Source organism: Vombatus ursinus, unplaced genomic scaffold (genome assembly GCF_900497805.2).
Source record: "Vombatus ursinus unplaced genomic scaffold, bare-nosed wombat genome assembly UNPS02014799.1, whole genome shotgun sequence".
Lineage (NCBI taxonomy): Eukaryota > Metazoa > Chordata > Mammalia > Diprotodontia > Vombatidae > Vombatus > Vombatus ursinus.
In genome coordinates, this window is record NW_020954577.1 from 11,655,005 (window position 1) to 11,672,221 (window position 17,217).

A 17,217-nucleotide genomic window follows, 5' to 3' on the forward strand; every position below is an offset into this window, starting at 1 on the left:
AATTCTTTCTTTCCTTTTTTTTTAAATCATTGTGCCAGGAATCTGTGTAGGTAGATTGGACTCAGCGCTATCCATAAAATGGTTTGAGGACCCGCATGTTTTCCTAAATCTATATTCTTCTAATTTTTCACCCATTTTTGCTCCTACCTATATCCTAAGTGATTTGACCTTGTCTCCTAGAATTTTTGGAGTAGAAACTAGCAAAATTTCTACTAGCAAAGTGACAAAATAATGAAATTGGTAAATTACAAACAGAATTTGAAGCTGGAAGGAACCATAGAGACAACCTAGGCCAATCCAAGAAAATATAAGCTATTTGAGCACCGTATTTTTGTACTTAATGAAATGCTTGTTAAGTTAAAGCCAACTCTTTCATTTTATGGATGAGAAAACTGAAGTTTAAAAAAGGAAAGTGACTTCCTCAAGATCATACAAGTCATGAGCAATAGAGCTGAGATTTGAAGCCAGGTCTCCTTTGACTCCAAATCCAGTGATCTCCCCATTACACTACTGATCAAAATATATGAGTGCACTAAATTATCTGAATAATATTAGATGCTTGGAAAGGCTCTTGTCCCAAGAGGTTGGCACCAAGATTTTTAAATTTGGAGAACATGTCCACATTGGAAAGCACTTTCATGAGGTAAAGACAAGCACTTTAGGAGTTCAATAAATCCTGTTCATAAAACCCAAGCATAAGCATTCCCTCAAAAACAGTGTGCCTTACAAATTCGCCAAATTTCAGTAGAGTTTGCCACCTAATTTACTCTGTAAGAAAGATGCCAAATAATTGAGTTATTGGAGAACGAGATTAGCTTGGACTGAGACAGAATCCTGTAGTAGAAAATGCCCTGGCCCAGGTGCCAAAAGATCTGGATTCAAGTCCTAATTCTGTTGCTGGCTAGCAATATGACCATGAGGAAAATCAAGTCAACCAGAATTTTTCGAGCCCTTAGGATGTACTAGCATTGTGCTGGGCAGGGGAAGAACAGGAGCATTTCTTTTGGCCTCAGTTTCCTCCCCGGTACAATGAGGACAAACAATTCAAGAAGGCCACTTCCAAGGTCCCTTCTAACTTTGACATTCCCTAGCTGAATTCTCTGAAGGGGCTGAGACGGGAGGGTCCCCATGTCTACATACTTCATCGCTGCTGGTCACATTTCTGCATCCTTCCATCCCTGTATGTCTGCTCCCATCAGGACAGATGGCTGTGATGGTAAAATGGACTCCTGGTATCTGATTCTCCACCTGAACTCTCACTTCGGAAATCAGTTTCTGCAAAGGACAACACCTTCAATTACAGGGCACTGAGAGTCCCAACAAGAAGTGACGACTCAGAGTCGAGCATATTCAAAGCATGCTTGACATCATGGTTCTAGCACGATCAAAGAAAGAGTGATTGTCTGCAACAAAGGAATGAACAAAGGCATTGTTTTCATCACAGAGACCCAGTTATGCCTCACACGTATAAGGGAGAAGTAGCAACTCTGAAGAAAAGGATTTGGACACCCCCGTTTTGGTTGTAGTCTCTTCTCACAAATTTGCTTCCTTTATAATAGTTTACAATGTTTTGGTAAGTCTGGGCGTTCCCCAGAAGGGCATTGTTTCTTAATGTTAATGCTCTCCTTTCATGGTATGGCTCCAATAAAACAGTGGGGAACCCATCTATCAGCATTGAGGACAGAGAGGCTTGACAGCTGGAAGTCTGAAGCCCGCAGCTGCAAAAGAAAACATTTCACTTTCACAGACGTGAGGCCTTTTAGAAAAGCTCATGAACTTCACTGACAGAGATTTGACAAGAAACTTTGCTTGTTGGGACCATTTCTACTTGTTGCTGCTTCGAGAAGGAGATGCCTGAGCTTGCCTCCACCTTTTTTTTTTTTTCATAACTGAAGTAAGGGTCTGGAGACTGCCAGGGATTTGGGAAAACCTCTGGCGCCTACCACTGACTGCCATGTTTGTCTAAGCCTCCCACCATGGCAAGGCCTCTGACAGGGTCAGAAACAAACTTCTAGAATAAGAGCACTTTCTCTTATACCACAGACATCAGTGCCAATAGATTCTAAGGACCTTTGTAGAGCACAAGTCAATAACGTTCTGGGCATGTAATACTAGAGAATAACGTGATCCATAAGTTCTAAACACAGGAACCAAGGAAAAGAAAATAGAGGGGAAACGCAACACAGTTAGGAAGGGAGGTAGGAGGGGCAAGAAACCTCAAACGATATCTCAGGGGTGAAAGGTCAAAGCTTTTGGTTTTTCTTAGGAGTGTCACAAGTAATGAATAAATCCCATGCCTTGGAGTTGGGATGACCTGAGTTTGAATCCTTCAGACAATCGCTAGCTATGTGACTGCTTGGGTTACTTAACCTCTCTGCCTCAGTTTCCTCATCTGTAAAATGAAAAATTAGATTTAATAACCTCTAAGGTCCCTTCCAGCTCTAAATCTATGAGCCTGCAAGAACTATGAGGAAAGTAGGGGAATATCCCATCTGACTTCATCATTTTTCAGATGGGGAAACCAAGGATCAAAAAGGTAGGCAAATTTCCTATAGTGACACATCTATGAAAGATCAGCTCCAAAGAGCGTTTGGAGGTAGGCTCTCATGAGCAGGTGATTACTTAATAAATGTTATTGATCCTAATTGGATTCCGAGAGTGAATTTAAGAGCAAAACAAACTCCTCTTCCTTTCCCAATGTTTCCATGAGAAGAGTCTTTGAGTTGGGGCCTGTATTTGCTACTTTTGAATCTCAGAGAACTCATTTCTGCTTAAATGTATAAATCAATGATTTAGATGGATGAATGAAAGCTACGGGTATACACAACAGATTGCTGAATTATGGCTGATCAGGCACACTGAGAGGAAATGCCTTCATTCAAGCAGCTTTCTTGGCCTGTCTTGCTCATGACTGGCTTCTCAGAAGAATTTGGGCTTGATAGCCCAAATAACTTCAGAGGCTGGAGTGGAATGTCTCCCAGTCCTGGCACATGGAAGTTAACTCTGACACTGGATCTGACTTCCTTTTCACACTGAAAGTGTAATGCTGCCCAATTCACAGTGGGGAACATTAGCCCATAGTCACTGAATCTCAGATTAGGAAAGGACGTCTGAGACTGCCAAGTCAACCAGAACCTGAGCCAGAATCCATAGTATGACATCCCCAATCAATGATCATCCAGGCTTTGTCCAAAGACCTCTTCTATTCCCCCCTGGCAGCCCATTTCACTTTTACATAGCATTAAATCTGCCTCTTTGTCCCTGTCCCCCTCCCATTGCTTCTACTTCTGCCCCCCAGAGTCAAGCAGAACTAGACTAATCCCTCTTCCATCTGACAGCTCATCGCACACTTGATCACAGCTCTTCCCCATTTAACATTTTCATGTCCTTAAACCTATGAAATGAACTCAAGGTCCTTCACTATCTTGCTTGGCCTTCTCTGGCAACTCTACAGTTTATTCAAAATACTCTTAAACTCTGCCCACTCCCATGCCCCAAACAGAGTACAATACACCAGATGTTGTCTGACTAGGGTAGAGGACAGAAGCACTGCCTCATTCCTCCTCCTGGATGTTCAAGTACTCTTAATTTAGCCTCCAAGGACAAGAACTCCCTCAGTGACAAAGCATACTCTAGAATATGATTTGCCAATGACCATAAACGTTTTAATTTTTAAAATTGGTTCAATGCAGCAAATATCTATTAAAGTACCTACTGTGTGCTTAAAGGAAATATGGAGCAGTATGAACCAAATTGAATTTTCAGGAGATTTGCAAAATAGAGACATATGGGTGATGTATAGAGATGTCCCAGAGAGGATAGAGCTAGGAGCACTGGGCAGACGGAGGTTGTGAAGAGGCAATTTTAGGTTTGATAGGACAACTTTCCTCCAATTTGCAGGTCTTTAAACATGGAATTTTCTGCCTAAGGAGGAAGGTAACTTCTCCTCCCTGTAGGTCTTAAGGCCAAGGATGGAGGAGCACTTGGGAGGTATTGCAGAGGACAGCATCAGTGGGTTATGGGTCAGAGCTAATATGGTAGACAGTGTCCAGCAGAGTGCATCATACAGCTTTATTATATTTATGGAATGAAGATAGGAATATTCCTAGTGAGTTTGCAGACCTAAGAATCACCAAAGTTGAGAGCAATGATTTCTCGACATTTTTTGCTTCCGTCCTCCATCATGCTTTGTACATCTTGGCCACACGCATCTCCTTTCTCTTTCCCACCTTGGTGATTTTGCATAAGCTCTGCACTCTCCCTGCTGCAAATTCTCTCCCTTCTCACTTATACCTTTCAGACCCCCTTGGTTCCTTCAAGATTTATTGGATGTTGGAAGAGTTTCTTTGTCGGTACTTGTATCTCCACCATTTTGCACAATATTATTTTATATTTATTCTCTTTCTGTCTCTATATAAATATACTAACACACACATACACACATATGTGAGTGTGGGTCACTTTTCTATGTCTACGTTGTTTACCCCTTATTTAATATGAACTCCTTGAGGTCAGGAATTGTTTTGTGTTTATTTTTTTATCCCCCAGTGCTTGGCAAAATGCCTGGCACACACTAGGTGCTCATTAAATGCTCGTTGATTACTGAATTACTATTTTAGGAGGCCACTGGTTTCAACATCTTGACTGAGCTGCCTGTGTGATTCAGTCCAATAACTTTCCAATTCAGTTTAAGGAAAAGGTCCAAACTGTTTAACTTAGCTGGTTTAAAAAAAAACCCTCCATCTGCCTGCCTCTTGGGCTCAGGGCTGTGCCCAGTTCTGTGAACAGAAGGCCACATGCCCTTCTTCCTTGCTGCCATCCTGCCACCCCCAATGAGATAGATGGTGGAATCCTTCCTGGAGTTTTTATAATCTGTAGGTTTGCAAAATTTCTTATTAACCAAGGGGAAGTTGTCAGCTATTGCTGGGTTACCCATCCATCCATCTTGCCTTCTAGCTCCTGCTTTGCCATAGGAAACTCTGGGCTGAAAACCCTCAAATAAACAAATAGACAAACAAAAAGGGAGACTTGTGACTGGCCAACATACCTGATAGGCATCCACCACCAAGTTGTTGAGGTTTGCTGCTTTTGATTCAATTTGGCCAGCCACGGTTCCAGGCAAAAGCGGTAGGAGATCCTGTAACAACACAGGCACACACGTAGCTAGACGAAGACAATCTGTGATAGGTTACTGAGCATTTCCTGAGTGACTGGTGTTGGGATAGGCAGAGATCTGAGGACCCCAGAGTGTTATACCAAGAACTCAGACTTGAATTGGGAAAATAAGACATCCAAATGATTCATGAACATGATTAGATTAGTGAGACTACCTTTTGTTGTTTTGGCTCTGGTCTGTGATTTTGCTGGAGTAATTGGCAGTGCCTCTTGATTTCTTCCCTGGATACCATATTCCTACCCTAATTACTTGTCAGGGGCGTGTGTGAAAGAATAAATTAATGAATGAAAAAGCATTTCCCAAGTATGTACTATGTACAAAGCATTATGCTCAACATAGGAGGCATGACTATAACAGAGTAAGATGCAGTAAGGTGACTGATTGGACCATAATAGAAGCAGAAGTCAGGTGGTACAGTGGATAGAACACTGGAATACTCGAGTTCAAAAACTGCCTCATTGACTACTGTCTGACCCAGAACAAGTAAGTCAATTAACCCTGAACCTCAGTTTCTCTATCTATAAAATGAGTGATTAGAATTGATGGCTATTAAGGTCCCTTCCAGCTTTGTCTGGTTCTGTGATGATTTTTCTCCCATCAGAAAGGAGAAAGGCAGGGTATGGAAGGCAATAATAACTATTGGGGAAACCCTGGTTGAAATGGTGGGCTAAAGGGTTCCTGGGTGGGAGATTCATTGCCCCTGTATGCAGAGAGATGAAGGCATCAGATCTGCAGAGATATGGCCACCTTCTCCCAGGTCAACTTATCTATTCCCAGGTTAGAAAGTAAAAGGTGGTGCCATATTCCAAAACTAGACTCTGCCCTTGCCACACCTTTGAGATCTGTTTATTGGCAGCATTGATTTGCTCTGGGCCTCAGTCTCCTCAACTGTAAAATGAAGGGTTTGGACTAGATGACCTCTAGGTCCCCAGAGAGATAAAGTGTAATACAATTTGACATGTCTAGTAAGTATAGTGATCGGTAAGGGAGGGAGTACTTTTTGACCACCTGACCCAGTGGCTCTATCCCAGTAATTTCTACAGGTCTAGAAACCCCCTGGCCCCAGGATCTAAGAAGTAAAATCTCATGGAAGGTGGAAATTTTTAGAGTGTGTGGGGAAATGGCATCAGAAACATGTTGAGGTCATGGAGGATAGGTATATTGTTGACCTGGAGCTAAAGTGGCAGCTTCAGCAAGGTGCTGAGGGCAGAAGGCAGATTTTGGGGTCTTTCTGTATCATACTTCATACCCTGATGCCTTCTTCCCAAAGACACTATGGATAGCTCATTCTTCATCACTTGGCTTTTCACTATTTGCACGGCTCCAATAAAGACAGATACTTTATCCTCGAGGGAGTTCCAGGTAAAAAGATGGAAGAGGGCCCTGAGAACTGGGGGGAAAATACCTCAGAGATCCTCTAAGTCAACTTTCTGATTTTAGAAATAAACATTAGTAGCATAGAAAGACTGCGTGAGTTAACCCAAGGTCACAGCCATAGTAATAAGAAAGCCAGGTTCTGAATGAATTCTTCTGACTTCAAATCTAAGGCTGTTTTCACTATATCCCTCTCACTCAGACCCCTGAAACACACTTCAATCTGTGCTCTCTGGGCTACCCACACTAGTCCATAGTTTCCTCAGGGTGTCCCAATTGATTTTAAGTCATCTTTTGGGTGAAGAATTTTGGGGAAGGAGAATCAATCTGGGACTTGATCCTGGGGATTTTGGCTTGGTTCATGACCCTCCCTAAACCCTGTGTTCCTGAAAATGAACTGCAACTATTGGAGTAGACCATAACTGACCTAGTCAGATTTTAGATGACCTAGGTCTAGTCTATATCCTGAGAGTTAACTCCCTGCCTAGTGGAGACTCAGAGCGATGGTCTAGACCAACAATGAGAAGGACTGGGCCTGAAACCTTAAAGGTGAGGCCTGAAACTCATGGTTATCCAGCTCCCAAAATTCTTCTCAGTAATGAACTCCCTTTGGAATCTGTCCCTCATTCACTTGAAAGGCAGAATAGTGCCATATCCAGAGTGCAAGATGGAAAATCTGAAGAACTGGGTTCAAATCCTGGTTCTGCCACTTCCTACCTCTGGGACCTTGGGCAAGTCATGTAACCTCTCTGGGGCTCTGTGTTCTCATCTGGAAGAGGAGGGTGTAGGAATAGAAGAGCTCTAACTTCACTTCCAGCCCTAAATCTGAAATTCCATGGCTGTTATGTTGAAATGCTGGATGGTGATCTAGAGGAGAAGGATGTGGAAACATCTTCCAACCCCAGTCTGTCTCGGTATGCTCTTTTGGGAGGAAACATGGTGAAGTACTTGAGAAGAGTCAAAAGTGGAACCAACTACACACAGATTCTTGTTTGTACTTCCAAAGAATTTCTTCATTTCAGAAATGCCACTCATCCGTCCTTTTGGCACATGAATGAAACTTCAAAAGCAAAAACATCTCCGAATTAGCCTACCTTGTACCAATGAAACTGTTTTCCTTGGACTGCAAAAATAACATTAATATTGTTGTCTATTAATTTTTCTGCAAGTTGCCCCAGCGAGGGATGCTCCTGTAAAACAAAAGGGAATAACAGAAGGAGTCCAATTCAGAGGAGGGGCCCCAGGCCCATAGGTTCACATTTAAAAAACAAACAAACAAACACACAAAGAGGACCCTAGATTTGGATCTGGAGAGGACTTCAGTTCTACCTAGTTTAATCTCCTTATTTTACAGTTGAAAAAACTTAACTGACTTGCCCATGGTGACTGAGATACTTGCCCAAGTGACAGAGGTGATGCCAGAGCCCAGGTCATCTGACTCCAAAGCCAGTATGTTTTTCACTACATTGACCTGCCCTAAAGTATTCTAAGTCAGGTAAGCCCTTTGAGGGTAGCCACATTTTTCTGTTTTGAATCCCTAGCACCTAGCAGAGTATGCTTGGTACACTGTAGGTGCTTAATAAATGCTTATTGAATTAACTGGGCAGAGCTATAATTTTGATAGTAGCCTCAGAGTACTTGTCAGAAGAAAACCAACATGAACATCTATGTATCTTGGTGGTCACTGGTAATAAATAGATCTGCTTTTAGGTGGCGGAATGTCACCATCCAGAGAATAAAGGGAAGGCACTCCATCTGATAAAAATTCATATTTAATACACCTTTAGACTAAATGGTGGAATTAAAATACTGGGATTGTAGGAGTATGTCTGACTTAGAAGCCAAAACTCATTAGTGGGAATTTTATTTTTTAAGGTGTCTGACATCGGATGGACTAATGCTAAATTCCAAAGAATGCTATCTTGAGTGATGAAATTCATCATCAATAAAAGGCTACCTCTCAGTTGTATCATGCAAGCTAAAAGCAACACATACATCTATCAGCTCTTTCGCCAACACCTTGACCATCAGACCAAACTGACCCTGTGTAGTCAAAGAGAACCTTTACTGTGAGCTGTCCTGTTGCAAAGCAACAACCTCTCATTTGATTTTCTCTGACAAATCAAATCCGTACACAAACCCTGGCTTATGGCTTAGCAAAAGGGAGGAGGAAGAAAAGTTGAGGTTTGTCAAAGTAAGAACTATAACAAAAATATGTTTTTTGGTTTAAAATGAAGTAATTAGGCTTAAAAATGAGAAAGTGTGAGAGTGGCCTCTCCACTCTCATTCCCCAAAGTAGGCAGTATTGATCATAAAGGAGAAAGTGATAAAGAGGAGAAGGGTATACTATTGCTGAAGACAGTGAGTGTGAATACCCAGCTGGCTTCCTGATCTGTTTAAGCAAGAGATTGGCTTCCCCAATATACAGATACAGAAAATATGCAGAAATCCACCTGGAAGAATATCAAGGTGTAGATGTTAAATGGAACCAATATGTGGATGGTTCTGTAACAATCCATTCTCATTATCTCAGTTCTGCAGGGAGACACTCTATGAAGTGAAACCTAAATGTAAGAAGACAAAGGGGCAAGAGGAGGTAGATTAACCAAGTATGTTCAAAAGAAGCCTATTTTCCAAATAATCCCATTTTAAAGGTACTCAGGGATCAATTTTCAAGATGTTAAAGAAAAAAAGATGCCAAGAGAATAACAACATTTCTGTACAGTTTCTGCTACTGTCTCTGCTCTATGAATCTTTGTGAGCATGGTCTATACATACACGGATAGTATCCTTGATGAAAATATGTGAAAGGAATAAGCTGACATTAAGAGAATATTTTCTATAGCAGACCAGAAGTTTAAAGTTAAACAACTGGCTGAGAACATAGCAAATATAATATAATACTATATCTACTTTCTGTTGATTTAAAAGTAGTATTGACTGGGAAGAACAACACAAAGATATAGTGTTTCATGTATGTGTATATTAAAATTATGCGATATTTGATGACAGATGTCATCACAGAGATAACTTAGTCCAACAATGAGTTAGAGAGTACCAGCAAGTGAGGTAGCAAACATGAAGACTGTTCACTTTGGGTGATTCTCAGTGTAGTAGAGAATATCCTGCACAGAACACAAAGAGGTGGGTACCTCCACATCGATAATGGAATTCTTTAGATATTCCTTTTTGTGTATAATTTTGTGCTGGCTTGCTCGATCTTTGAGACACCCCAGGAACTCTTTAATGAGATTAATGGTCTTTGGAAAGAGATTGAGTATAGCCATCCAAAAGGAAAAGCAAAGTGGATGAAAATGCCTATTGCCTTGATTGTAACCTTCAGTTGGCTTGTTAGCCCACTTACTAAGTTATTCTAGTAGTATCTATATCTTTATATAAGGTACCAGGAATTAATAGGAACAGAAGATAAGACTGGATTGCATTTTTGAAGCTGTGCAGTGGTTTCTAGTGATTCCAACCTGCTCTCTGACACAAAGGCCTTGTTTTTTAGCATTGGTATTCTCCTAGTGCTGCTATATGACTTTATCCATAACAAAAGTCTGAAGAATCAAAATTTTAGTGACTCAAAGCCCCCTCAAAAAAAAATTGAGCATGTCTTTAAGTAGGCAAGGGTCCAATAAGGATTTACAGAAAGACCTGGACAGTAATCACACAGTTAAAAGGATGAAAGATTTTGACCAGCACCATTAAAGGCAGAACCCACACCAATAAGATATAGATTCCCAGGAATGCTGAACTGGGAATGTACAACATCATGGTCCCCACATACTGAGAGCACTATAGTTTACAAATCATTTTTCTCACAATCCACTTTTTAAGTTTGGGGAACTGAAACAGAGGGAGGTGATATAATTTGCCAAAGTTTACCTGAGTAGTAAATCATGTAACTGAGACACATATACCCAGGTTTTCTGCCACCAAATCCAGAATTCTTTAAATATGTAGGAAGTATTTCATGTGTGTTTGTTAAATTGAATAATTTCCCCATCCTCTTGCTGTCCATTGGTTGGGACTCTGATCACATGGTCCTGCCCACCTGCCCACACATGCAATAGTGTAGCAGACACCTATTATGTGGACGGTTAAGCACAAATTGAATACTTCTGCCTTTTTTACAGAGTTGTTATGAGCCAGCTAATCTTGTGATTGAGATATCTGTCACTAATATGATTCAAACTCAAAGCAAAATTCAGTCATTAATACTTCCAGGATAAGTATGTTTGTTGAAAAAGTTAAACTGAAAATTTTCCCTTATAGGTAACATCTATGGTTCATATAGAAAGTGACATCTATGTGGATAGCTGTGATAAATGGGTGTAGGGAATGCACGTTGTGGGATCTCCCTCTGCCAATGCAGGTTGGTACTTTTCTTTGCAACTTAGTCTTAGAGAGTTGCCTGTGATGCTGAAAAATCATAATGCTTGCCCAGGGTCATACAACTATTATGAGTCAAAGGCAAGACTTGGATTACCTAATCTTCCCAATCTTCTTAACATCCAGGTTATATCTCTATCCATTACCCTATCATGGTTCTCCATACTTGCATATTAAAACAAACAAATCCATCTGTGTTAGTTCCATGACTAAATATAATACTTCTCTCCTACTTCCACCCAACAAACAGCTTTTATTCCTAAGAAAGAAATTGATGTCATTTTTGCTTTGGGCAAAGGGAGCAATTTAAAATGGCAGAAAATACAGATTCATAAAAAGAGGTTTAAGGAACATCACCTGGCCTAGCCATTGCCCACTGAAAATTGACCATGGAGCCAATTTTATCGGTGAAATTAGCTCCTCTGGAGAGAAAGAATTGGAAACTGCAAATATAAATAGCTGTTTCATGCCAATTAAGTAGCTGATTAGACACATCTCTAAGCCTTGCACCCAATGGAATGGATGTCAAATTAATACATCAAAGTTGCTTAACGAGCAGCACACATAAGATTGGGTAAATCTGGTTGTATTCTGAATTTTTTTAAGCTTGCAAGTATTTATTGACTATGTTTGGTTTGCAAAATTGGAACACATTTTGCCAAGCATTGCCCCCTCACCCGAACTCCTAATTTTTAAACTCATGTGAATTTTAAGGGAAATTTAATCCATATGTTTCTAACTTGTTTACACTTAACTCATCATAACATTGGTTTTGAAAGAGGTATGCACAATTTAAGCAGCCTTCTGGGGCTTGTTAATGCTCCATCCTCCCCTGCCCCTACAAACAGGAAATCACATTTACCAAGGATACATAAGCTCCATCTTGAAAAGCACTTGTCTGGTCAGCAGATTAGGAGGAGAGGTTCAGTTGAGTTTCTAAACTTGGCAAGACAGATCCCCTGAACCCCTGAGGGGAGGGTGGGAGTGGATGAAATGTTTTAATAGAAAATTCCAAGTATATTGTGAGAGATTTTTCTCTTTCATTACAAACTTAGAACAGATGTTTCAATAAGCCACTGTTGACAACCAAATGGTAGATGGATTGCCATGACAGAAGCCCCTTTCTCCTCCTTCATGCAGCCTACTATCATTACTGGCTTTTATCTTTTCTGTCTCCCCTTTCACTAGCCAAGAGAAAATCCTCCCTCTTGATGAACTGTCCAGGTCGAGCGCCATCACTACTCTCCCAGTGCAGACTCCCCCTCAAGCTAACCTACTACAGGCTGTTTTTCTAAACTTGCAAAATAATTAAAAGCGATAATAGGTATTTCAGGGCAACAGGGAGAGGTGAAAGGGAAGGGCTAAGACAGTTGCTAATTACTCAAGGGTAAAGAGACTGACTCCTCTCCTATTTCTCTTCTTCACTTGCACTTTCTCAGAGGCCTGTGGGAAGTAACTCATAAAAGTCTGAGAAGGGAAGGGGAGAGTGACTCATGGGGAGCAAAGTTGGACACAGAGACAGCTGGGAGAAGGGAGGAAGGCCAGGGTCTTCATACCTGGCACACCATGGTAGATGGGAGCAATGGGAAAAGAAAAACAGGATATTTTGATAAAGGGATTCATAAACTAAATGTGAAATAGGTAGCACCAAAAACCACGTTTAAAAAGTCTGAACAAAGTAAATGCCACTGTGAGATTAGAAAATCAGCCTTAACCAACCAGAACCATTGGTTTGCATAAATTGTTCTACAGTCTATAATAAAAGAGCATAATTTCAGGCTTTTATGTGAAGAAGAAACTGTCACTTCTTGGCACAGTCAACAAAGGCATTATTGACTAAAGTAAAAAATGTGGTTGATTGGTTTCAAGGGAGGTGACATGGTTTATATGGACTCAATACAATTTGCCAGACATTTACTCAGTCCCTATCATGTGCTGGGGCTGGGGAACAAAGAGACTTTGAGAACAAGGGAACCATAACAGCTAGAGGTATGAAGAAACACCTTGGATGGGAGGTGGCATCTGAGCTGTGGCTATTAACGGCACTAGGAAGGCATTGGTGATGCTGGGACAAAAATGGTCCCAGATCTGGAGGGGTTTACAGAATGGTAGGAGTGATAGGACATGTACACAAGTAGCAGAACACAAGGAAGGATATAAGGGCAAAATAATACAAAGCAATGAGGGAGAGAGTTCACTGTCCACTAGGGTTTTGAGGAGGAAGTAGAAGGATTTCAACAAGTAGACATGTGGAGAGAGCATACTTCAGGCCTGGAGGCTGGAGGAAACAAGACAAGATTGGATTACAGCTAGTGGCTCTGTTCAGCAGAAACCCATGACTGATTGAAGAGGAGTAATTTGCATGAATTAATTCTGGAAAGGTCGACTGGACAGAGATTGGGGAAGACTTTTACTCTTAATTCTGGAAAGGTCGATTGGAAAGGGATTGGGGAAGACTTTTACTCTGAGGATAAGGAGATTAGAGTTTGTCATATGGCAACAGGGAGCCACTGGCAGTTTTTCAGTAGGCGAGCACCCCAGATATGTGCATTAGGAAGATTTTAATTTGGCAGCTATGTGAAGGTTGTATCAGAAAGATGAGAGATTGATGGCAGGGACCAATAAGGAAGCTTTTTCAATAGCCCAGGAGGACAGGGATGAGGTCCTGAGATAGGACAGTGGCAATATATATATATATATACACACACACATATTATATATATATATATATATATATGTATATACATCATTGATTTTGTTTTTGTTTGAGTTCCAAAATCACAAGGGGTAGTGGAAAGGAGCCAATTCAAGGACAAGTAACCTGGCAGGCATCCTAGTGAATTTCACAGCTCACTGACTTCAACAGACCATACTCTGGGTGACCAGAGATGCTCAGTAAGAAAATAAGGCAGCTATGCAAAAACAGAATTTTTGAGCTGGAAGGAACCATTGAGTGCATCCCCTTTGTTTTACAAGTGACAAAACTGAACTCAAAGTTTACATAACTTTCCCAAAGTCATACTAGCTGGAGACAGATTTTGGACTTAAACATAGTCACTTGACTCCCAGCTCAGTGTTCTTGTCACTACTTTCTGTTTCCCAATTTCAATTTGGGTCATTTCCCCTCAAATTATGCAGGTTAAAGGCAGAACATAACTATATTATTACCTTAAAGCAGGCTGCTCTGTGAGCCTGGCTCCTTGATTTAATTGACATGGACACAATCACCCCTGAGGCACATTGATGAGATCAAGGATGCTAAATATCAGAATATGTTAGAGTCTTCTATAGAAGGCTCAGCTCTAGTGCCATTTGCTTTATTAAGTATTTCTTGGTTCCCCCAGTCTGGAATAATTCTTTGCTTCCTTACATTTTTGTATAGAATTTTGGTTCTCTCCTATGCCCCAATCATCACCTATCCCTTGTATTATATTGATCTGGTATTTGTTATATTACACTACTGCTTCAGTAGAATGTGTATTCCCAGAGGACAGTGATGGTTTTTGTTAGTGCCTACCTCATAGTAATAACAGTAATTATAGAGATAATGATAATAACAACAACTATTATTTATTTGAAATTCTCAGGTTTGCAAAACCCATTACATGCTATTTTTGTCAATACTTATGAATGAATGAATGAATGAGTGAGTCTACAATTCAGCATCTCCTATGATCATTTTAATCAATCATGATACCTGATGATAACTGATTATCTGAATGGTGGCCTCCAGGAAGAAAGAGATCCTTGAACACTAAGCAAAATGGTATTATATTTCTTAAGGTCGGAATATAGACTGACATATTTTAGCAGGATTTTCCAACAAGGGTAGAAATTAAAAGGTATTCTGGTTAACACCAAGTTAGTCAAAAAACTCAGTTAAGTGGAGCATCTCATTCCATTGGCATTCTGGGTAACTGAGTTTTTTGTGCCAAACTTATGGAACCCATCATTCTCATTCACCACAGATTGAGAGTTGGAAAGGTTCTTACACATCACTATGTCCAACAACTCAGTATAGTTATAATAATATAATATAATTATAATATAGTAATATAGCTATAATTACCCAACGGTAATATAAGCCCATGATCAATATTATTGGGGAACCTTCCCTTCTTCTCTCCCCCACCCTTGTTTCTTGTTATTCAAAACAAGGAGTCACAACTGAATGCATTACCTTGTTGACTTTCTGAGAAACAAGAACTGACATGTATAGAGCATTTTAAAGTTGGAAAAGGGCTATCTCTGTGGAGCTATACAACAGTATTATGAAACAAACACTTCTGATATTATCCTCATTTTATAGATATAGAAACTGAGGCTTATAGAGGTCAAATGACTTATGCATGTCCATATGGCAAGTGGCAGAGGAAAGACTTGAACCCATGTCTTTCTGAATCAGAGTCTAGCCCTCTGCCCACTACTCCATGCTGACTTGTGCGTTCTGCAGACTGAGCTGACCTCATCGAAATCACTCAAATACCTTTTTGGAATTCATAGTCTAAAGTCCAGAGGCTGGAATTTCATGGACTAAGGAGCTTAATTAGGTTTCTAAAAAGTGCACTAAGATGTATAGAGGTAAAAGAAAGGGCACAAGGCTTGGATTGAGAAACTTCTATTCAGTCAAAGCTTTCAGTTAACCAGGATTCTCCACCTCCCCTTCTCTTGTTGACCTGGCTTTGTAATTGTTCAAGTCCAAAGAAGATGCTACTAATCCAAAGGGATTCCATCTGGCTCTTCCTAAGTAGAAGCAAACACACAGTTTGCTTGGAATTTAAACAGAACAAAAGCAATAAATAAAAATAGTTGGTATTCTCATCCTAACTTTTTACTTAACCACAATATAGTGACTAATTAGTATGTGTCTCTCTGTGTATCTGTGTGTGTATGTATATACCCCTCAGTAATTTCACGGGAATCACTGAAAGTTTTATTTTAATTTCTACATCCCCAAAATTCCTTCCTTCCTTCCTTCCTTCCTTCCTTCCTTCCTTCCTCCCTCCCTCCCTCTTTCTCTTCCTTCCTTCCTTCCTTCCTTCCTTCCTTCCTTCCTTCCTTCCTTCCTTCCTTTCCTTGACTTAACAAAAAGTTCTGTACTGGTTAACTAGAGGGGCAGCCTGGCATAGTGGACAAAGTATTGAATTTAAAGTCAGAAGGGCCTGGGTTAAAGTAACTGCGTGACTTTGGGCAAGTCACTTAAACTCTTTGAGGTTCACTTTCTTCACCTGTAAAATGACATGGTTGGATTTTCCACCCTCTAGGATCCCTTCAAGCTCTAAATCTTGGACCTTCCAAACTTCAATCACTTGTAGAAAGGTGGCATATTAGGAGTGGCAATTCTAAATCCTTTTCACACAGATTCCAGGCCATGATGACAATAATAATGATGTTAATAATAACAGCTACCATTTCTACAGCACTTTGACATGTACAAAGCATTGTACAGAGAAGTAGCATGGCTTAGTGAATGACCTAGAGCTGGCCTGGGAGTCAGGAAGCGCAGAGTTCATTCTATCTCTGTCTCCCTGAGTCATCGAACATCTCTGTGGCCCCGACAATTGTCTAAGATTATAAGACAGAGAGAAGGTGCTGACTTGAAAACATAGAAGAAATTTCTTCACTGAGAATTGCCTCTTTAGGTGAAATCCCAGATAGGAACCAAAAGACAAATTCAAAACTGCAATCTCCTTGAAGCTTCACAGAAGCAGAAAGTGGATCATCATTTCCAATTATAGATGGGGAAACTGATACTCAAAGAGTGAGGTCACTTGCTCATCATCATTCAGTCAGGGTCAGAAGCAGGACTATTGTGCAAGATCCTGGAACACGTAGCCAAGGACTGAAATGCCTTTAAAATGTTTAACTTTTACAAATTTCATGAGAGTTAATTTGCTTTAGAGATTAAAAGAATATTAAAAAAAAACTTTTCAAAACTAAGGCCTTTGGCAAATGTCCATCATGAGGTGTGCTGGTAAACTCCTTGAGGACAGAGTCTGCTTTGGATCCCTGGGGCCTGGCCCAGCACCAGCCTAGCCCAGACTCAGCAGGAAGAAAGGAAGGTGGAACTTCAGAGTTTCTGCCTCTGAACTACTTGAAACAGCTGGGTAGATCATCTCAAACATGACCTGTAAATGGACAGGGTCTTACTGTAATAGCCCAAACTAATCTGTTTCCTGGAAACCAGGTGTGCATACCTCAAATAGTGATTAGGTAAGGATGTCAAAGATGTGCATCTGTGCACTTGCCGGAGCTCAGAAGACAGAGTAAAA

The 17,217-nt window shown here is 40.6% G+C and overlaps 1 protein-coding gene across 1 annotated transcript in view; it reads right to left on the bottom strand.

The window, feature by feature from the left end:
* The window catches only part of ITGB8 (integrin subunit beta 8), a 105,926-nt gene that overhangs the window by 23,438 nt on the left and 65,271 nt on the right, over nucleotides 1-17,217 (bottom strand). Inside the window, exons 7-9 of the mRNA XM_027872041.1 lie at nucleotides 7,645-7,740; nucleotides 5,048-5,137; nucleotides 1,141-1,275 (exon numbers count right to left, since the gene is read on the bottom strand). Coding sequence (XP_027727842.1) covers nucleotides 1,141-1,275; nucleotides 5,048-5,137; nucleotides 7,645-7,740 — 321 coding nt within the window. The remainder of the gene's footprint in view (nucleotides 1-1,140; nucleotides 1,276-5,047; nucleotides 5,138-7,644; nucleotides 7,741-17,217) is intronic.